Source organism: Vombatus ursinus, unplaced genomic scaffold (assembly GCF_900497805.2).
Source record: "Vombatus ursinus unplaced genomic scaffold, bare-nosed wombat genome assembly UNPS02014784.1, whole genome shotgun sequence".
Lineage (NCBI taxonomy): Eukaryota > Metazoa > Chordata > Mammalia > Diprotodontia > Vombatidae > Vombatus > Vombatus ursinus.
In genome coordinates, this window is record NW_020954562.1 from 2,532,485 (window position 1) to 2,556,459 (window position 23,975).

At 35.7% G+C, this 23,975-nt stretch overlaps 1 protein-coding gene and 1 long non-coding RNA gene across 6 annotated transcripts in view; one reads left to right on the forward strand and one right to left on the reverse strand.

Annotated features, from left to right (window-relative positions):
* LOC114046473 overlaps positions 1–23,975 on the forward strand; it is a 124,904-nt gene that overhangs the window by 72,944 nt on the left and 27,985 nt on the right. The window contains exon 2 of the long non-coding RNA XR_003569514.1: positions 13,624–13,787. This is a non-coding gene — a long non-coding RNA (uncharacterized LOC114046473). The remainder of the gene's footprint in view (positions 1–13,623; positions 13,788–23,975) is intronic.
* Positions 16,023–23,975, reverse strand: part of INPP4B (inositol polyphosphate-4-phosphatase type II B) — a 920,894-nt gene continuing 912,941 nt past the window's right edge. For 4 of the 5 annotated variants that reach the window (XM_027866807.1, XM_027866810.1, XM_027866812.1 and 1 more), the window contains one exon: positions 16,023–23,498. In XM_027866807.1, the coding sequence (XP_027722608.1) occupies positions 23,366–23,498 (133 nt within the window). In that variant the 3' untranslated portion in view covers positions 16,023–23,365. The remainder of the gene's footprint in view (positions 23,499–23,975) is intronic. The other variant, XM_027866808.1, reaches the window with a different exon arrangement.

The window sequence follows — 23,975 nt, forward strand, 5'->3', positions numbered from 1 at the left end:
AGTACTGGAGTTAGGAGAGGTCCATTTAAATCCAACTTCTGACACTAGTAGTGTGACCTTAGGAAGTCACATGACTTCTCTAAGCCTCAGTTTCTTAATCTCTAAAATTCAGATAATGTTATTGAAAGTACCTATAGCACAGGGTTGTTGTGAAGCTCAAATGTGATTAACATATGTAAAGAACACCATAAACCTTACAGCCCCTGTCAATACAATTCTACAGGCTATTCTGACACATAGTCGGAGCTTAATAAATATTTATTGACTGACTTATTGCTTGTTTCATTGGTTATTGATGTCCTCTAATGCCAGTCAAAAGTCATAGAAATAAGATTTTCTTCAGGAGCGTAGTAAGAATCAAGGGCAAACATTTGCCGTATTTGGGATACAAACTGGTTATAAAATAAGAGGACCTGGTTCTTCTTCAGATTATTCTAGCCTTTGGAAGTAAATGAATGTTAGACATGACCCTTTAAATCCTACTGATAAATCAATATCCCAACAATTTTGTTCTTGGCCGTGAATTCCAGATCTGTCTTCAAGAAAGAGCTCTCACAGGAGAAGTTCTTGTGCATGCTGGTCTTATTAATAAAAGCATCCTGCCCTCAAAGCTTGAGATATTAGGATATTTCATTTCCTATGCCTAAGGGAAGAGAGATGACATTGAATGAGATTTAGGAAATCTAAAACCCCCTCTAATGGTTTATTCCATTCATTTATTGATTTAGGCTTTAATTAACATCTTTGGTTCTTCACCATATTAATTTCTCAACATAATCCTCCAATCCTACTGAACCTTCCTTTCTAACATTGCAAAAATACTTAAACAAAACTGGCCAGCACAGCCATAGTGGCTCATAGGTGACATTCATAGGTAGCACATAGGTGACATTCCATGCCTGAAATTCCTTCTCCAAGAGGAGGGAAATGCATTTTATCCTCTACTCTCTCAGATCATTACTTTTAATCATCCTCTTAAACTAGTAGTATTGCTGATATTAGTGGATATAACTAGGTGGTGCAGTAGATAAAATGTTGGGTCTGGAGTCAGGAATACCTGAATTAAAATCCTGCCTCTGAAATGTACTGTGTGATCTTGGCTAAGTCACTTAATCTATATCTGCTTTAGTTTCTTTATCTATAACTGGAGATGATGATGAGCCCTTCTTCCCAGGGTTATTGTGAGAATCAAATGAGATTACACTGTAAAATGCTTTGCAAACCTTCACTGCTAGTTATCATAATCATTATGATTATATGATATTTTGATACTTCAAAGATTTGTGACCTTGTTAATGTGAGTGCTCCCAGAGTTGTGTGGTTGAAAAAAATTAGCCTTTGTCTAGTCTGGTAAAGAGCCTTTCTGAATTGGTCTTGACTAACTCCTAATAGACATGTATTAAATGCTTGTTGACTGATTAATCCTTGGAGGAAGACACAGATTCTGTTTCTGCATCCGTACTTGAAGATTTTCCAGCTTGATATTACCTGCCAGCAGTTGCTGTCCACTGTCCAAGATTTTAAGAATCTGCATTTATAATGAGGCAATATCATTGACCATACTTGGCCTTAAATCATGTTTTACTGTTTGCAATGTGCTTTGTGCTTTTTGCTTCCTTCAGAACTCCAGACTCACCCTGAACTCTTCAATCTGCTCACGTCCATTTGGGCCCACAGAACTCTCAGGAGTCCTGCTCTCCTCTCTTTATGAACGATGTCCAAAACAAATAAAATGCTAGCGCTAAAGTGAAGGGCAGCCCACTGGGGAGTGGAAGTTAGCGCAAGGGAAGATGTAAAGGAATTAAGTGCCAGAGCCCTGGACTGTACGCCTGTAAAATTGATTTGACTTAATAAGTTTAATGCAAATGGGAATTGTATTGTGTAGTAGCTGTTCCCTTGGAGGACTTTTTTTCAGGAGTGTGAGCACATCTCCTTGCTGTTGCCCATTTAATATGCCCATGAATACATAAATATAAATAGGTTGTTTTCCATTAAAAAAAAACACCCAACTTTTATCTGCAATTTATAGCCAAGCATATGCAAAGACAGACTTTAAAAGCATGCCTGTTTGGAGTGCTACCAAAAATTCTTAACAACTGCTATCCTCTCAGCTCAAAGTGTCGCCTTTTATCTTATTTTTCTCATTAAACATGCTTCCACCTTACCACTCCCATTCTTTTTACTCTTCCCGGAAAACATTTTGCTGCAACAACCTCAAGACTCAGTAAAGCACAGAGTTTTTATTTATCAAACCCATCATTCTGTACATACCATGGTGTTGGCATGTTACTCTAGGGTTGCCAGTCTTCCATTTCTTCTGTGCATGGTTCAGATCGTGGAGGTTGCCAAATTTACCCAACGTCTATCAGTTTCCAAGGTGGTCTTATTAGTCAATAGGACTTCCATTAGTCCTTTCAGAATGATGAATGAAGTATCTCCAGAAAAAAGACCTTATTGGGTTTTTGTTTGTTTTGCCCAAGGTAACTCTGCATTGCAAAGAAGGTATTGACCTGCACCAATAAAGGGAGTGTCCTAATGGAGATTTCTTATATCAATGAAACTACAGATCTAGTTAGCCCCTTTCCTATATCTACTGCTTATTTTATGAAAAGAAATTTGAGGTTATCCATTGTCACCTGCTGCTAGATTCTTATGTTGCTGAAATACCTGAGCCTTTCTAGGAAGAGACAACACAGTCAAGCATTGAGAGTTAGAGATCTGGGTTCTAATCTGTTAACCATATGGATCTGGCCTCACTTCTGTGCTTATTTTCTCTCTTTTGCAAAAAGGAAGTAATGATATCTAGAATTTGTAGTGCTTTTTAAAGTTTTCAAAATGCTTGACCTATAGCACCTCCTTTGAGCCTTGCTACAACCTGGTGAAGCAAGTGCTATCACAGCTATTAGCTTCATTTCACAGATAAGGTTCAAGTAACTTGCCCTGAGAAAGTAACTTTACCACACCAGAAAGAATTGAAGGGAGGTCCTAAATCCAGGTATTCCTGATTACAAGTCCAGTCTTCTATCTACTTTATCATACTCAGACAATGATGTGGGTACCTCCACACCTTATAGAATATACAAGACTTATCTTATCCCATCAGAATAACATAAAAGGGAATTGCTTTATTTACTCGGAAAGAAACCTTAAGAAAGCTTTCTTGACAATGACATTGATCTAAAAACTAAATCCTTAGAGAAAGGTTGATGTGGAAGGCAGGATCATAGATTTAGAGCCCCTTGCTTTTTTTTTTTTTTTTGGTTTCAAATGAGGCATGAGAGAGGGAGGGACTTGCCTGATGTCGTATAACTAATTAGTGTTGGAAACAGGTTATGAACCAAGGTCTTCCTGACCACAGGTGTAGTGCTCCACACTCTACACCATGCTCTTTCACTGACTGGGAAGTCTTCCATGTGAGCATTCCTGCTGCCAATGAAGATCACAGACCATTTATAACTTATTGTCTTAGTTTCCCGAGTGCCAGTGAGGTTAAGAGACTTGCGGTAGGTCCCTCAGTTAGTGAGTGTCAGGCAGGTTTGACTAATAACTAGGTCTTCCTGACCCCAGGTTCTGAGCTCTCTCTCTCTCTCTCTCTCTCTGCTATAAACTAGCTAGGAAATGAAATAAAAAGAAAGGTGAGGAAAAGGTGACATACTCCACTGGGGATTGGCATGATAGAATCTGAACAACACAACATTTTCACCCAATGAATGTCCTATATCCAGATCTTTCTTCTTCTGTACATTGGCACTGTGAGAATCTCAGAGGCATTTCAGTTGGATATCTGGGTGAATTAGGAAGAGAAGGAAATTCATTTCCTAGATGACTGAAGAGTGAAGAAAAGAAATTTGCACAGGGAATAACTGCATTTATTTTATACCTCCACTAAATGTTGGACCTGGTGACAGGAACACTTGAGTTAGAATCCAGCCTCAAACCTTTAATAGCTATGAGACCTCAAGAAAGTCACTTGACTTCTCTCAGTCTCAGTTTCCTTATCTGTCAAAATGTGAATAATAGTAACATCTACCTCAGAGGATTGTGATGAGGACTTAATGAGACAGCACATGTAAAATTCTTTGCAAACTTTAAAGCACTATACAAATACTAGCTATTATTATCATACATAATATGATTCATTTAACATACACAGGCCAGGGGTGGCTTAAGAACACAGGGATTGGATTGTTAGACATAACTCTTGATTGACATAGGTTCTCATTCACTGTCTAATAATATTTAGAGAACCTCTGTCTTAGAGTCCGCACGAAATAGATTTACAAAGAAAAAGATAATTAAGTTCCTTTCCAATTCTGAAAGCCTATCATCTAATGATTCTTCCTCTTCTTCATTAAGAGATCAATGTCATTAGCCTCACTTTACAAATGAGGGAAACTCAGTAAGAGAGGTAGTCTGACAACCCTTATCCACTGGTCAGTGGTTGAAGTAAGGAGAGAATTGAGCATACTTATTCTGAGCCATGAAATTAATCCCTGTGGTCCTTTCTTCCTTCTATCCATTTATTTTCAACTCTTTAAATAGAAATAGGGATTTCACAAAAATAATCCTAACAAGTCACGGTTATCCAGAGGAGAAGCATAATGTAGAGACCGAAGTGCTAGACTCACGTTAAAATCTCACCTCTGACACTTTCTGGTTATATAACCATGGATGAATAACTTTGAGCCTCAGTTTTTTCATAAGTAAAATGGGGATAATAATATTTATGCCTTCCTCACAGGTTTATGTTAAAGCTAAAATGAAATGTTATGTGGAAAGTGCTTTACATATTTAAAGTGGCACACAAGGTCAGTTATTGATATCTATCTTTTTCAAAAGAGAAAATGGAAATGCCAAGGCATACGCAGATGAGTCTGGAGTAATGGACTAGAACACAGATTTATACCTCCTAATTCAGGGAGCAAACTCTATATAAATGTCAGTTATTATACAATACATAGTCTCCAGGTTGCTCTGTGTCTAAAGCATTTTAGATCGGTGGATATCTATTATCTATCCAATTCTTTAGAAGTTGTAGTCTAACTATTCCATAAACATCCCCCAAATTTGGTTTCCTTCACATGCAGGTAGTATTCTTTCCATCTTGCTAAGATTGTTTTGACAAGTTTTTGTTTCCTTTTCCGCTAATATTACCTGTTATCTATTAAAGAAAAAAAATCTAATTTCTTTCCTGCTTTATCAAGTTTAATTCAATATAATAAGCATTTCCTGAATATTCTGAATATTTGGCTGGGTTGCCCAAACTAAGTTTTAGCTCAGCTTCCTAATATTTAACAATGGGATTTATCTATGAGTGCTATTCATGCACAAGATTTGAGGTCTACTTTGGCTTTTTAAATGAGATTCAATGTCTCTCATAAACATTACTTTCCTACACAATCCAGAATCAAGGTCAGTCATGTATTCAAGAAAGATTTGTTTTTTCCTCCCTGAAAATTCATTATACATTTTAATACACTAAATGAAGCTCATATACTATTCAATTTTTATTTGTGTCTAGTTTCAAATTAGTGCAGCCAGCCCCAAATAACATGAACAGTTGCTCAAATCTGTCTGGAACATTTTAAGTTTTTGATATAAGTTAGCTCTCTGATGATCCATGTAATCTAAAGGCTAAATCTTGTTTTTACATGTGTAATACCTTGGAAATTCCAGGCAATTTATGCAAAGGGGAGGGGTCATTTAAATCTCCTCAGTTGTACTTGTAATGTAAAATGTAAAATAAATTCTTTAGATGGGATAGTTTAACCACAGTGGTGGAAATTAATGGATATTGAAGATATTGAAGACAGAAGTAGAAAATACAAGCCCAGGAAAATGGAACGAGTCTGCCTTCAAAGCAAGAGGGAACTGAAAAACAGAAAAGGCCAGAATTTGTTGTCATTTACTTATGCACACATAACCCATGCTATCTACTGACTATAAGGTACATTTTGTAGTAATTCAAGAGGAAGGGAGAGAGGAAAGAAACATTTATTAAGTAGTAACTATGCTCCAGGCACTGTGCTAAGCAATTGACAAATATTATCTTGTTTGATCCTCACAGCAACCTTGTGAGGTAGATGCTATTATTATCCCCATTTTATAGCTGAGGGAATTGAGACAGACAGAGGTTAAGTAACTTGCCTAAGGTCACACAGCTGGTAAGTGTCAGATACTAGATTTGAACTCAGGTCTTCCTGTTCTAGCACTCTATCCCCTATACCACTTACCTGCCTAATAGTTCCAAGATCATAGGTACTACTATTGTCTCCACAAGTGCAAAACACAATGCATGGGTCACAGTGACCATAGAAATCATTATCCCACGGCCAACACATTGATGATAGGTCTTTCTATTTTGAGGTAGATTGGCCCTCGGACATTAGACATGGTCTGTTTCTGAGACCATACTCAAAGGTAACGTCTGCTCAGGTTTTCTACTCTATTGGCATATCCTTCAAGAATCCAAGGTTCTTCTGCACAATGAAGAAATATGGAAGAAGGACTTCAATAGATTAAAATGATGTCATAAAAGCATAAAATACAAATGATTCTCCATGAGAAACCATTATTATTTTGACTTCCCTCAGACTCTGATAGAGATAGTCTAGGACCTTGAATCTTGGGAATAGGAGTATTCTCCAAATTACGAGAGCTGCCTTTATCCCTGCCCCCAAAGTCATCATTGAAGGGAGAACTCATTGTGGAGAAGGGCCTAACTTCCTTATCACCACCAGCTGGCCAACTGCCACCAATAGGCAGATGAGAATGGAGCCCTGGAAGTGACAACAACCCTCCAGATCACTGGCCCTGCTTCCAGACCAGCCCTAACAGTCTTCATCTAGGGAAGCAACTCCTTTGGAGAAGGGGCCAGCCAACCCAACCAACTGCTAACCAATTGGCATTCACAGGGCAGACAGATCAACCTAGCGAAGGCAGTGAGGCATCCTGAGGAAGAGGCAGGAGGTGGTACAAGCCAGGCAAGTAGAACCATCATGACCATCTTGACCATCCTCTCCTTTTGGACCCAGCTGGAATCTGGAGAACTCTGAACCTAAGAGTCTTTGTACTAATATGACTTTCATACCAACGACCATCATCCTGGTAAGCATCCTGTATGGATATGAAAACCTAGTGACCTAACTCCTAGTGACTCTAGTAGTGCCGTAGTGACCACTCCTACTGGCAATTGCTACAGCCATATTTATTAAGACTCAGAAAGTTGTCACCAAAGTCCTTGGCACTCTCAAGTGGTTCAACATCAGAAATTGATATGATTTGATCAGTGAAAATAACATTATAAAAGAAGCATTACCCTCTGCTTTGCCAGTGTACCCTATGGACAATGAGACTTTTCCACCTGACTTGCAGCTAAAACCTTCCACGTGTGTTGTTTCCCTCACTGGAATGTGAACTCCTTAAGAGCTGGGCTGGCCTTCCTTTTCTATATGCATTTCCAGTGCTTTGTACATAGTAAGCACTTAATAAATAATTTATTCATTTATTCATTCATAAGCTGTGAGCTTTCCAGTATTAAGAATTCTGGAAATAAATCGACATATCTAAAACGTTAGTTTTAATTTGGATTTTCACTTCTAATGACCCTTCATCTTTCTCACTCCTGCCTCTCCTTCAAGGTGAAAAAAAAATTACCTTTGGACATTTCTAAAGAGATATATAATTTGAATAAGCCCCTCATATTCCACCTTCCAGTCTCTAATAAGTTCAAAGTATTTAAATAAGTATATCCACTGGGAATAGGATATGTTATTCATAATTGCAAGGTTCATTGCATAATTAGAAATAAAAATGACAAGTCCCCAAGTGACATACTCAAAGTACCAAAGACGCAATTAAAGACAGGAGACAATTTTAAAATAAGCTTTTAATAGAGCAAATAGAAAATTTCAATGAGCATATTGCAGTCGACCTCAATCAATGGATGCCTGAAATCACTGAGTGTGGTGGGAAGAGAGAAAATGTCACTTCTCTTTGAATCATTGAATGCTTACAAACATTACTATGGTATCCTGGATAATTTTTAACCTGACAGATGGGAGGGTCACCCCCAAAAAATGATGTGATTTAGTTATGGATGTTATCATTTTGTTTTAAAACACCCAGTAATGCAATTGTATGAAAACATATGGTTCTCTTCTCTTTAAGGTGCCCAAGCAGTTTTGAGATGATGATTTGGCTTCTCTCAAAGCCTAAATTTCTCCTTCCAAGGGAATAAGCCAATCCAGCAAAAATTATCATACATGGATCATGTGCTGAGCTACCAGGATGCTCTTGATCTAGCAAGAGTTTCTTGTTAAATTTTCAATGTGATCGTTTATACCTCAGAAATAGGCAAAGGCTACCAATTAGGGCTTCATGTTTTCTTTTGTTGATTGACCAGGCTTGAGAAAGTGATGGAGAAAACATTCATAATGTAGATTGAACATAAAAGCTAGTTTAAGGATTTCCCCCAGAGAGCCAATTGTTAAATATTTACCAGTACAACACCCCAAACACACACACACACACACACACACACACAGAGTCCAACCATGTGATGTTACTAGTGCAGAGAATCTCATAGTGAGGAGACATCCTCAACTGCTGCAGATTAGCAAAAAATCCATAGCTTTACAGAGTTTAGAGGGGTGTTAAAGCAAAGGACAGGAGAATTAGCAAAGAAAGGTCACCTATAGGAAGTGGCACATAAGCTGTGTTTTTAAGAAAGCCACAGGTCTTAGAGAGGGAGTTGAGGTGGTCACACATTCCTGTGCAAAAAGATGCTATTGCTAGTTGAGTCATATCCTAGAATCAGTGCATCCTCCAGTGATCTCTTACTTTCATTCTACTTAGTATCTGACTCATAGGTTTAGGAATTACCATGCTTTGCTGTTTCTTTGACTAATAAATGAAGAAATAGAAAGTGTTTATGTACAGATCAGTTCATAGTCAATGGTAGTGCAACATGTACAGGTGAAAGGTTTTTAGCTCTCTCATTGGTGGAATAGTTAGAGGATCATAGATTTTGAGCTGGAAGAGAACTCAGAAACCATTGAGTCTAACCCTTTCATTTCACAGATAAGGCAACCGAGGCACAGAAAACTTAGAGTGACTTGCCCAGGGACAGAAGCCAGATTCAAATCTGTGTTTTCTTATTCACTTTGATTTCTGTGGTTAGATCATAGCAACTAAAATCATGGGTTAAATAACCACCTAGACAAGTTAGCTTGGTACAGAGAAAATTCAGCTCTGTGTAAAATGATAAAAAAAAAAATCATTGCTAACCTCTTCTGAATATTTTCTGTGCTCTAATTTTCTATTCTTTTTCCAAAATAAATTTTAACTTCTACTAACAAGTGCTAAAAATTTTATGTAAATAAGAAAAAAGACAAAACAAAACAAAAAATAATTAGAAGTGTAACCATAAATGTATTTTCACACTGTAAACAAAAGATGTGTATTAATTTTAATAATGGGATAACCTAATCATTTTATTTTTTTTCCTTTGTACATTTTTCTATTTTTATCTGAGCTTTGTGGCTGTACTATTTACATAATTACTTCATGTTCATTGTGGTCACTCTGTGTATTGTTCTGTTGTCTGCTTTTTTTTTTTTTTTTTTTTACTAATCGTCACTTTATATGACTTCCCACCTAGTAGGTGCTCAATAAATGTGTATTGAAAGAATGTTGTTCCCATATTTCTTCAGATTTTTATAATGGTTATTTCTTATCATGTAAAATTATTCCATCTTATTTGTATACCAAAATTTCTACAAACATTCCCCAACAACTGGATATTTTTTGTTTACTATCACAAATTATATTAGTAGGACAGGAGAGAAAGTGTTGTGTAGTGGCTAGGGTCTCTCATACATACTGTGTTCCTTTGGGCAAACCCTCAGTGCACAAGGCAAGTCTCTAAGACCATGAATTGCAAAGAAAGTACCAATGTTTATTAGTAAAAAGAGTTTCTTCATCTGTACATTGCCTATTCCCTATTACTAAGTAGGTCATTTATCTACTTTCTATAACCTCTGGAGGGCATGTTCTGAAGAGTGGGTGCGTGGGGTGAAAGGTAAAAACATTTTAGTAACCCTTATTATATAATTCCATATTGTTTTCCAAAAAGAGTGAACAAATTTCAAATTCCACTGACATGTCTATTTGGCTATTTTTCCACAGTTGCATGAGCATGTAATTTTATCTTCTTTTACTGTCTGCTAATTTAAAGGATATAAGACAGTATTTCAGTTTTAATTTGCATTTATCTGATTCTTGGAGAGTTTGATTCCTTTCTAAAGTTTTCATGTGGTAAATGATCATCTGTGTTTCTTAAGGATTACCTGTTCATACACTTTGACCACTTAAGTATTATAAAATGAATCTCATCTTGATAAATTACTACAAGTTTCTATAGATTTTAGATGTTAATTTTTTTACTAGAAATATTTTCTGAAAGGAAATATTTCTCACACTCTTTTTATGTGGTTTAATTTGCTAATTTGTCTTTTAAATTCTCTTTTACATCACACTTGGTTAAGAATTTGTCTCCTCTACATGGTTGGGAAAGATATTATGTTCTATTATTCTGTAATATAGTTGTGAATTAGAATATTAGATCATGAATCCATTTGAAATTTATTGAGGCAAATAGTATGAGATGTGAGACCATTTCTTTTTTTTTTTTTTGCCAAGATCTATCCAATTATTCTAACAGGTAAAATAGTGAATATTAAATAGTGAATATTTTCTCCAGTTTTATGATTTGAGGGTTTACCAAATGGGAGACTGCTAAATTCATTTCTGTGTTATTAAAATATAAAAGCATGTTATATTTTTATCAGTGCCTTTATCTAGTGATATAAACATATGGTCTTATAGTTTTTATTATTAATTTGATTTATTATGGTAATTGTTTCATGATATTGAATTATCTTTGAATTCTTGATATCAATCCAATTTGTGTAAAATGGATCTGGGTTTTACATATCCACATATCTATCTATATCAATCAATAAGTATTCATTAAACACTATGTAGTATGTAATGTTAAGCACAGGGGATACAAGTACAAGGAATACAATAATTTGTAATTTCATTGACTTTATATGTTCCTACTTTCCATTATTTTAATGTTGGTATCAACATTCATCAATGATTTTGGTCTGAAATTCTCATTCTCTATTACATATTTTTTCTGGTTTGGGATTAGGAACATATTTGTATCATAAAGAAAATTGTATGTTGTCAACTTTCTCTAGTTATCCAAACAGTTGAGAATATAATTGTCATTTTTTTATTTTAAATGCCAAATAGAAAGCAACATCTGATCTGGATTTGTTTTTGTTGTTTTTTTTTTTTTTTTTTTTTGGTTAGGTCATTAATTTTTCTCGTTTTTGTTGATTTAGGTTATCAGTATCTTATTTTAAAACTTGGGATATTTTATATTTTGGCAAAATCATCCAATTATTTTATATTCTCAGTTGTGCTGGCCTATAAGAGCTTGTGATAATCTTTAATAATTTCTCTATTTCTTCTAAGAACATTATGATCTTTTTATTTTAAAAATTGATATTATGATTTTCCTTTATTGTTTTTTGATTAAATTTGCTAATAGGTTATCTATTTTAATTTTTTTAAATTTTAAAATGCCACACTTTATTTTTATCAATTCTATAGGGTTTTTCTTTTTTTTTTTGTTAAATCCTTCTTTAATTTTAACAATTTCTTGCTTTACACATATACTAGTGAAATAGCCTCAGTTTCCATCTGTAAAATGGAAATACTAGCACCTGCCTCCCAGGATAGTTATGTATATGTGCTGCCAAAATAAGACCTCCCAGGGTTATCATGAAGAACAAGTGAAGATCAAAAGAGATAAAAGATATAAAATATTCGCTCAACTTTGAAGTATTATATAAATGTTAGGGAGGGGCATCTAGGTGACACAGAGAAGAGAATACTGGACACAGAATCAGAAGATCTGAGTTCAAATCTTATCTCAGGACACTACCTGTGTAACCCTGGACAAGTCACTTAACCTCTGTCTGCCTCAATCACCTCAACTACAAAACGAGGATAATAGTAGCCCCTACCTTGAAGGGTTGTTGTGAGGATAAAATTATTTGTGTGTTGATGTTTGTACAGTGCTTAGCATAGTGCCTTACACATAATAGGCATTTAATAAATGCTTGTATCCATTCTATTCTTCATCCTTTGCCTTTTGTTAATATTCAGATTTATTTGCTTCTTAGTAATGCTCTAGCAACATCTCATAAATTTTGATATGTAGTATACTCGTGTTATCTTTAATATAACGTTAGTTGTCTCTTTATTCTAGTCTTTGGGAAAGTATTATTTAGCATATCTTGTTTTTAATCTTTATCCTGGCCTACTTCTATTCATCATTTTTACTTTTTTTGTATCTACAATGATAGTATTTAAAATTTCTGCCTTTGTGAATTTGTACATTTTTATACCCTAGAGCAGAGATTCTTAAGCTTTTTGTGTCATAGACTCTTAACTTGAGGTTTATGAACTTGTTTTATTTTTAATATTTTAATAAATGTATTTAGTTAAGATCCTCACACTAGGGCATACCAATTTTTACTAAAGCTCCACAAGCATTTGAATGAAAACTAAAATTTCACCTATCCTTATGCAGTTCTTTTCATATAGTGTTTGAATACAATTTTTCCTGCTTTCTGTTCAAGTCTAGAAGTTTATACTTGTTTTTTTACTTGACTTTGTCATATTCCATAAATGAAATATTGAAGTCTTAGAACTATTTTTGTTTTTGTGTTGAAATATTTTTGCAAAACAGTTAACTTTTCCTTTAAAAATACAGCTACTGTGACATTAAGTTATGTTTATTTAATATTGATATTTGTTCATTGTGTATAGTTTCTTTAAATATGCAGTTCCCATGGTTTTTGTGCTTAATAATTTCTAAATTTGAATTCAGTTGTGTCCAAAATTATGAATATAATTCCTTATTTTCACGTGTCAGCTGAAGTAGAGTTAATTTTATGTCCCCCTCTCATTTTAAATCTGTATTACTTGTAGGCAAAATTAGATAAATCTGATGGGATTTGTGTGTGTGTATATATATATATATATACATATATATATGAAATGTTAGCTAATATGTGTCTGAGGCAGGATCTCAACTCAGGTTTTCTTGACTCCATGTACAGTGTTCTATCTACTGTACCATCTAGCTTTCTGATACAACTGTGTATAATGATGACTAGCTGTTCAATAATTACACACATGTACCTAGGGTTTTACAGTTTACAAATTTTATAAAAATCCCATAAAGCAAGTATCATTATCACATGTACACACACACCGATACACATATGGAAACCGGAGGTCCAGGATGTAGGACAACTTGCCCCGGGTCACATGGCTAGCAAAGAGTAGAGCTAGGACTTTTATGCAGAAAGATGGTATTGAAAATAGAGGGTTATTCCTGTGTCAGATGACTTGGGTTTGAATTCTGTGTGAACTCTCACAAGTCAATGAATAGTTTTGAGTACCAGTGTCATCTTTAAAGTGAGGAAGATGACCTCTATGGCCCATTCTAGCTCTGATATTCTATGATCTGTTTTTCAGGCTTCCAAGTTGAGGACTCCTTCCATTACTCCATATTTTCACAGCTGCTGACTGAACAACCAAAATTTTAAAAGGACGGGCTCTTGTGGGAAGAGACAAGCATTGCTTGGAACCCATGACTATAATCTAAAGCAGCTTGCCATGTTAGGCAATAAAATCTTCAGGTAATAAATGTTTCTGAGCTCACCAAGTTTTCATATCTCTAATCTTTTTTCCAACCCCCTTCATTACTTACCAGTGACATATATGATATTGCAATCAATGGTCTTACAAAGCAGAATACTAGAAAAGCAAGAGAGTCACACTTGGGCATAATTTCAGGTCTAATAATTTGATTTTTCCAGTCCACATGTTCTCATCTGCTGGCACTAATTGGACCAGGGCTGATAGAAAACTTGAACTTAACAATCGCCCTCTTTTCATCAATATTTGAGCTTTGGAAATAATCAAAACAATCTTTTGAAATAATATTGATATTTTCTGGCATTCAACTGAAAGTATAGTAACAAATCTTATAAAGCACCAGTAGGGAATGGGATGTTCCTCACATGTCTAGGTAACTAAAGCTTACCCTTTGAAATGCCAAAACTTTATTTTAACCGTTTTGGAGGGAATTCTTCTGACTGTGGTTCCACACTTTCTGGTTTTCTTAAACATAGTTTGCCAAACATTAACTGAACATAGTTGAATTTTTACTTGATGAGTCAGGGTAATTATTATAATCACCACTTACTGTGCTGTCTTGTAATAAATGAATATTCTTTTATAAAGTTATTTGCCTCAAAGCTGAATTGCCCCAAACTGTTATACTTTTTAGGTTCTTGTGTCTATTTAAAAAAAATAGTATTTCTACTTCCTCCTAAGTGATTTCTTGACAAGTGAGCTATTACTCCCACTTGATACTATTATGTGTGTGTGTATGTATAATAAATATGTACATATATTGGTATAAAGTTATGTTGATATGTCTAAATAAAAAATCAAGTCAATTAATTGGATAATAAAGCCCCAAACCCCAGTATGGCATTATTAATATATAGGTTTGAATTAGCCATTCAATTGCCTTGATTACCCGCTTCAATTACATGTTACAGGGCAGTAGAAATGGTAAAGTGTAGTTGTACATGCTTCAAGGGAAGGAGCAGGTGGGAAGGAGTCTCTACAGAGGAGGTGGGCAAATTCCAGCAATGTCCAGGGAACCTGATGTGGCTGACTGAGGATATTCCTTAGTACTCATATGCATCAGGCTCTGACATTTGCCTCCCAAATGTGGGGATGGGAGAAATTTTTCAACCCCTTTGAATGATGTATACTCTGAAATATAAAACTGCCAGAGGGGTCCTTCTGCCACAATGGGATCTGTGGGGAACACCTGACATCATTTGATGAAGCCCATTGTGTTTCATCCAAGCACTGGTAACTTGACTTCCCATACTGTAGGAAGAGAAAGATAGGCAAGTGTAGAACTTTCAGAAAACTCTTATCATATCAGAAAGGCCTCAGAGATCCAAGTACGGGCAAAATTCAAGCTGGTTTTGAAAGAAACACTTAACACATCTTTATCTCAAGGGGAATGACAAGGCTGACTGCAGTTTTCATTTTTCCATTGGAATCAAGGTCAGATGTCATCCTTTGGAAATATGGCTTCTCTGTCAATGCTTATAATTGTATAAACCAAAAAGTAATACTCTGTAATGAATAAACTGTCAAACTCACCAGGGCCAAATAACCCACCAGCTATTTGTGCAATAATATTGCAGTTACTAAATCCCTTCCATGAGATCCTTACACTGCAAATGAATGGAAGATTCAGTTCAAAATTTGCTGAATAAATTTTGGCCTTGTGTAAGGTGTCAAATAAATGAATTTTGTCTTTATACTTGATGATTGAATCAATGTCAAGGTTATGGAAGCATGTTCTGAAAGTACTGTGTAAGTACCTTGAGGGCAGAGACTGATTTTGATTATTGTCTTTGCAGCCTAAGTACCTAGAAATCCCTGGCATGGAGGACATACTTAACCAACACATGTGGAATTGAACTGAATCTTTAATACCTCCTCTCTTCATGGGTACTAACTAGAAAGATAAAGGAACATTCTCTTACTAAATACAGAATGTCCCATTTTAATCTAAAATCAGCTGCCAGCTGGCAGAAAAGTCATATATACATCTTAAGGCATTGCCATGACTCATTTTCTTAGGTTAGATAACCTTTACATACAGGGCATCTCAAACATTTTAGTGCAGTTTTAACTTTTAATACCTTTAATTAGTCATACACTTTAATAGCTTAAAACTACACTGAGATATTTGGGACACCTCCAGTGCTACTTTGATGAAAATGGAGAAAGAAATGGTGCATTTGAAAATAGAGGAAAAAAAGTCAGAAACTTAAAAAATAAAAGTCACATTTATTTAAACAAAAATATACACACAGTGTACAATGAATATGGCTTACACAGAACAAAACAAAAAAAAATAAGAGTTTCTAAAATATCAATGAGAAGGAGCTGCTCTAAGTATCTGTGCATCATTCTCCAAGGAAGAAATACACATTGTCACTTCAAATGGAATAGATACTGCACCTTAGGGGATAATAAGGGCCAAAGCAGCCTTTTGGATAGTACCACAAGAAACAGAAAAGTGGGTATAGGGCAAAATAAGAAGTAACAATATATCCGTTCCAGAATATATATGTACAGAAGGTTGTGTACATGACATGGAAAAAGGACATTGATGAGTGAAGTGATCCTGGTGAAGGGGTATCTACACTCTCCTACAAAGCAGCATCCTTAATATATAATATTATCACTTTGGATTACAAAATGAATGCAAGACTAATATTGGCCTTGAAGTAAATTTAAAGAAATTGATGTAAACCCTAAATCCTAGTCTACTGACATGTACAAGGCCATGAATCAGAGACCAATGTAGATGGATCCTGTCAGTAAAGGACTTACTTTCTGAGAGTAAGTTAGATTCACAGAGTGACTGTGAATCTTTTTTTGCTCAAAAGGCACCATGATTGATTAACTGATAGGCTATAGGCCTGAAAAGGTCATCTTCCATCTTAATGAACCCAGCTTGCTCATAGCGAGACCTTTGAAACCAGATCTGTCTTAATGATACCAATTCATACCACCATCAGTGATGCCTTCTACTAGCTCTCTCTGTTTCATTTTTTTTTCTGGTTATTGTTTTTAAGTAGTAAACACAGCTCTCATTTCTTTCTATGTGTGAAATTCTAAATTTGTGTAGGGTCATTTCTTCTTTTTCATATTCAGGGAAAGGGATCAGTGATGTCTTCTACTGGTTCATTGTTTTTTTGTCTTTTTTTCTGCTTATCATTCCTAAGTGTTAACCATAGCTCTCTTATTTCTTTCTATGTATTAAATTCTAAACTTGCATAGGATCATTTCTTCTTTTCATATTCAGGGAAAGTTATTGCATAGGGAAATATGACAGTTTCCATTTTGTACCATTTTTTACATTTCCTATACTCTTGCCTGTACCTTGTATCTATGCATAGAATAGCATAGACATATATGCCTAGACAGAAACAACTTATTCTTTTCAGAATGCAAATGCCTTAGGCACCTATCTATATCTTCCTTGATAACAAAATTCAAAGACTGGTTGCCATGTTCTACAAGTGTGGAGATAAACCTCAGACTTCCAAAATCTTTGGTTCTCTCATCATTCACCTTAAACATTCACTTCACTTCCCTCATTTTATAAGGCTTTGTCCTTATTAGTATCACCTATTTGGACACAAAACTCCCATTAATAACTGCCAAAGGAAGAAAAGACAAAATCCACATAGTCTGTGCTCTTGTAATTCCCTTTAGAAAACCTAGAAGCATCAATATGGAAAATGCCTGGCTTGTTTGGGTTATGGATGTGCTGCAGTGATGTGAAATCATTTCAGAGCCATCTGCCAACTACACATATCACAGCAAATCATTCTTTTCTGTAGTCTGTAATTTTTTTAAAACCTCCTAGCTATTAGGAATGCCTTGTGCTCAGTGTGTTTGCCTCACTGGGTAACTGCTGATCACAGTTTTTCTCCAACTAGATTTTAAACCCAGTGATAAAAGTTAATTTATTTCCTCAGATATTACAAAAGACACCACATCTATTGAGCTAAACAAATGAGACCCTGCACTTCTTGGAAATCAGGCACCTACAACATCTGGGGTGATTTAGCAGATTGCCAGAGTTTAATGTGCTTAAACTAACAGTTTGAGCAGCAATTGATCTCTTATTTCTTAGAGGCTGGGCACACTAATACATTATTTTTTTCCCCAAACTTGTATCAAATTCTAAGGAGATGAAAAAGACTGTGCAGGGACAGTCTTTTTTCCCTTCTGTTTCCTTGTTCATGTGTAGCATGCTCATTGTAGTTGCTAAAACTTCCATTATATGACATTAGAGAGAGATGAGTTGGGGAATGTTCTCAATCTTCTCTATGACTTCATCATTGTGGGTAATCAAACATCAGTATTAGCCATAGTCATTTTTTTAATGGAAATCATTAAAACGGGATCAAGAATTACACAAAAAAGCCCTGTTTCATTGAAAAGAATTGCAGAGTTTCAATAATTTTACAAGACTTGCTCTTCTATGTGTGTGTGCATTCACGTATAATATACTGTTTTATAGAATTCTCAGTATTTTGCTGCTTGGGATCCTAGGCTCATAGTATCATAGATATAGAGCATGAGGGACCTAAAAGGTCTTTCAGTCCAAACCCTTCATGAAGGACATTAAGGCATAGAGCAGTGAAATAATTTGCTCTTGTGTTCAGTTGTTTTAGTCATGTCTGACTCTTTGTGACCCCATTTGGGGTTTTCTTGGCAAAGATACTGGAGAGGTTTTCCATTTACTTTTCTACCTCATATAACAGATGAGGAAACTGAGGCAAACAGGGTTAACTGACTTGCCCAGGGTTACTGGGCGTCTGAGGCTGGATTTGAACTCAGGAATTTCTGACTCATAGGACTACAATGTTATCCACTACACCATGAAAAGTGACATGACTATCTAAAATGGCCTTGAATATATAATAAACCTAGGAAATATCTGAACAACTGTGGAAGAAAGACTATATTCATAACTTCATCTTTCTGGCTTTCAGTTTCTCTATCACTAAAATCAAACCATAAGGTTGATTTCTCACCTACAATTATAATTTTATGTATTAATATATAGTAACTCTCGTTGGTAACTTGTTTCATTTTAAGCAAAATGATTGACTTATTTGAGAGAAGAAAGGACCCCCATAGAAATGAAGCTCAAGGTGATACATTCATTAGGTGCTGCATTGTGAAGCTGGTCTAATGAGTCAGGCAGTTAAAGGAAAGTGAATTCCCTTTTCCTTAACATCTTCAACCAAAGTCCTAGTAACGATGTGGTAGGTACAAAGTGTTGATTCTTTTTAGACTGGGTGGTCACTAAAGTTCCTTCTCACTCTGAGATTCTGTGATTCTTGTTGAGTTGATCAAAGGACAGCTTTAACTACATTTGCACTAAATCAATTACTTATTTTGGTTGTGGCATATGGCCAACGAGAGCAAGCCTGCATAGTTTGGACAAGTGAATTCAAATGCACTGTATACATGGTTATAATGTAATACCTGGCTCAAACTGGTATGTTTGACTGTTCAAAGGGGGTGTGTCCAGAAAAAACAAAAACAAAAAACAAAAACAAACCTCTTTTTTGTCCTTGCATCCATCAGAAGTAAGGTCCTGCTCTGTATTAGTGCTTTTGTAGCTCATTTTAGATAGCCAGTGCAGAATGAATCAGTATTTTCTGGAAACTCTGGTATGGCAAGAGTAGAGACACATCATGGGCCAAATACAGCATTATGTGATCATTTCATTCATTGGTATGGTGGAAAGAATGTCAAATTTGGAGTCAGAAGCACCAGGTTTGAATTTCTCTTCTTACTTCTTGTGTGACCTTGGACAAGTGCCTTTACCTCAGTTTCAGTGTCTGTAAAATGAGCTTGTTTGTGATTTCATTACCCTTCCAGCTCTCAAACTACAATTACAGAATCCTATGATTTCAGCCACACAAATATCCCACTAGGAAAGGATTACTTGGGGATACCTTTAAAAGAGAAGCTTAAAAAACACACACACACAACAAAATATTTTACTTGACATTTCCTCCCTGACTTATAAAAAAAAAACCTATAGGGATAAGGTGGAGAATGCCTGTGGAATCAAAAAAGAGAAAAAATGGCTTCCTGAGATAAGTTTTGAAATGTTTGTCAGCAGTGGAAGAAAATCCTTGTTGGAACTAAGTGTGAATTTTTATGATAAACTCTACTTTAAAAAATGTGCTCATGTTTGGTCTGGGCAGAAATGTAGAAAGGCATCCAACTTTCCTATGATATAAGGGAAATAAAAGAATTCTATAGGAACAATAGTCTGAAGTCTATACAGAATAATCAGACTTACGTCTCCATTGAAGTAGCATTTACGAAGTGGGAAAATATAATTTAATAAAAATAAACTTCCTTTCAGAGTATGAAAGTATTAAATGTAGCTTATCAGGTCAAATAGCATGGCTTAGAAGACAGAGTGATCAAGAAGATCAGAGTTCAAGACCTGCCTTTGAGCATATTAACTAATAATGTGATCATAGCAAAGTCACTGAACTTCCTAGTGTCCCAGACAACTGTTTCAGATTACTAGTTGGATTGATCTGCATTGTTGGAGAGGGTTTCCAGACCAGGGAACTCCTCACACCAATGAAAATATAGGTGGGGGCAAAGAAGAAAGTAGTCAGGGATTTTCTCTACCCCTTCCCCCATGTCAAACATATATTTCACTTTCTTAAAGGGGAAATGACAATGTATTTGATCATTAATAATATAATCAATAGATGGAGGTCTTTTCAACTTTGGACCACAGTTTGCTGCTTTGAGCATGGCACTAGAACATATTGAGAAACTAGAGCTTTTATATGCATCTAATGTGATACCCATTGCATCAATCCATTTTATCTTTCTTTTTTTAAATTCATGAGCATAGGAGCTATCACTCAAAACATTTCTATGGATTTATACAATACCATACTATAAAGATGTGCTGCCACAGATGTTCCAACAGGTCCATGGAACTGCCATTTCACCCATTTGGGTATTTCCATCAATACTGTGGATTGGTACCACTGTAAGTTAGCCAATATCAGGGAAGAATGGGGACTTCAATCAATAGACATGGAAACCAACATCTTCCTGTTGGAAGGCTGCCCAGTAGGTGTTAAGCACAATCAGCCCGGCAACCCACTTGAGGGAGGAAGCACTAATGTTTTTACAATGTGTCAGCTCATAAGCCAAAATATTAAATGGAACCGATGCTTGGCTCAAAAGCCTACAAAGCTAATAAATATTCACTGAAGAGTCAGACAGATTTATAGGGCAGGATAGAGTATTAGACATGTTGGTCTTCCATGATCCTAAATATGACGTGTATTTCAGTTGAAAAGCCCCCAGAAACAAGGGTCCTTAATCTGGGGTTCACAAACTTGATTTTAAAAAGTTTAATAATTACATTTCTATATAATTAAGGATCATTCAAAGAAGGGGTCTACGGACTTTACCAGGTTGACAAAAATATCCATGATACAAGAAAAGGTTGAAAACCCGGTTACCCTAGAGTCCATAATTAATATATATTAATTGGATATTTCTATCTGATAGGTCCCTAGGATGTGCCCAGTTCTAATGACTAACCCTCTATGAAGCATTCATGTCTGTGGAACAGGACAACTTCAGATAAAAGAAAGTCATTAAATAAATACATTTTGTTTTTTTCAACTTGGAATCTGGGCCTCAGGGTCAACTGAAATGACTCACTCCCCTAAAATGACCAGTGCTCTTTCCCCAGCCTTTCTATGAGCTCCTGGTGGGGGAGCAAGGCCCAGCACTGGACTCAGAGTCATGAAGATTAAACTCTAGTCCTCGCTTTGACACTGTGAGCTTGGCAATAACCCAAGCTCTGCCACCTGATTTAACTTCTCTGGGGCTCAGTTTTAACTTGAAAAATATGAAACTAGATGCTCTTTAACATGCCAAGTTGGATAAAATGCACCCTCTAAAGTTCTTTCCATCTGTAGGAGCCTTTGAATTGTTAGCTTTCACTAGATCAAAAAATGTTTTGATATACAGATGAAAATGAAAACTTTCATATTATCCTGCAGAAAATATTACCCATGTCTAAAAAGGCACATACCTATGCATTTACCTCTATCATACAAATACACTGTATTTTATACAGCATATATATAATTTATACATTTATAGTAGCTTCTTAGGAACCTACTATCAAGGTTTCTAAGAGACAACCAGAGCTTCTTTGCTGATATTTAACACCTTTCATTGAATCCAAGATACTAGAAGAGATTAGTTTCTTGGGAATTTTCCATTTGGGTAACACCAGGACACCCATATTAAACTTTCCTTGAAGTTTCAGTTAAAAAAAAATTCACTTTGTCTCTAAGCCAAGGAGTTCTTAACTGTGCGTCTGTGAACTTGTTTTTTAAAATATCTTATCAATTGTATCTCACTGTAGTTGTTTCCTTTATAATCCCATACATTTTCTTTTGTGCATTAAAAAAATAAAAATCATTTTAAGAACAAGTTTGTAGGTTTTACCAGACTTCCAAAGCAGGCCATGACACCAAAGAGGTTACCTAAGTCCTCCCTTTGGGATATCACAGTTCTGACTAGTTCAGGGTGGTTGAAAGTCAATGATATCACTTAGAATCTTTGAGCAAGGAGAAATAACTGAGCTTAGCATTTAGAAAGCACCAACAATAAGACAAAAAGAAAGCTACAGGAGAGCCTTCTTCCTCCTCCATAGTCAAACCCTAGATAGTTTTTTGTTGTTTGTTTTGTTTTTGTTTTTTGTTTGTTTGTTTGTTTGTTTGTTTGTTTGTTTTTTGGCTAACTAGCTCCCTTAGCAAGTAGTCATTCATTTTACATAGCATAGAGGGTGATTTGACCTGGAGGGGTGGCCGCTCCCCCTGAAGGCATGCTTCTTGCTATTTGCTCTGAAGCTCTCTGTCCCTGGTCCAATTACAGATGTCCCTTTTGAGTGTTACTGTTCCTCTTACCTCTTGTGTGAGGGTCATACATTCTTTACAGGCAGTGGTAGAACACATAGGCAGTGTTTGAAACAGGTGTTTGCCTTCTAGAGAACATTTCTGTGGAAGTATTTTCTGTTTTATTAGCCGTGTGTATACACCCACTTTGGGACGGAAGGTACTTCTCAGAGGGTCTGGGCAGCTGCTGTCACATAGCACCCCAGGATGAGATAGCAAGCCCTTTTTACCAGAAGTAAGACTCTTAAGGAATTTTTTGATGACATAATGAGTTTCTTGTTGCAAATTAGCAAAATTTTTTGAAAATTTCTCATTTAAGTACCATGTGTCCAAGGTAGAGGCCTTCTGAATGAATACTAAACAGTGGGTCAAAACTAATGCCTTGAACCTCAGGACGCTCTTGTACTTAGGGACTGGAGATAGAATACTCTGTATAATACGTCTCCCCTCCCCACTTAATCCCCAGAATAATTGCCAACAGTTCTTAGTTCACCTTAAAACTTATTGTATTGATAACTAATTCAAGTAATCTCTAGATCTGTGCACATGCCCCCCATTAATGATCAAAAAAAGTGTATAATATGCAGTTGAGACATATTTGTGTTCCTGTTTACATTGAGGGGAACTTATGAGTCAGCTTTTCCGTATGTCCCCTCGGGTGGTCTGTAGTACTTGGGGAAAGCCATCAGTTGTAGCATGTTGAATGCATATTTTCTGCATTTGATATTCTTCAGAACATTCTCTATGCGGCATCCTTCTCTGGCAAAAGGGGAAAAAGCACAACTTCATGAAACACAGAATAAATAAATATGTTTTTTATTTGTTCAATGCAGAGTTGCAGCAACAGTCCAAGTAAAAATAACAAAGATTCAACTCTACATTTTTGTTTTTGTTTTTGTCTTTTTTTTGTTGTTGTTTTTCCCCCACAAGTGATGATACATCTTACAAAATTAAATCCAAGGCCAGGCCCAATACCATTATTGCCCTCAGAAAGAGATGATTAAATTCTTTGCCCTTAACATATATTTAAGTTTTAATAGACTTTTTAAATATAATTGACTCCACAATACACCTTTACTTTAGTTTCAGAAATATATCTGCCTTTTATATATCTTTTTTTCACAAATTAATTTCTCAGACTTTTAAAAACACATTAAAATCTCTATGTAGCCCTAAAGATGCAGGTTCTAGGAATAAGGCATTGATTAAGTCTGGCCCAATAGATTTTCTAAAGGA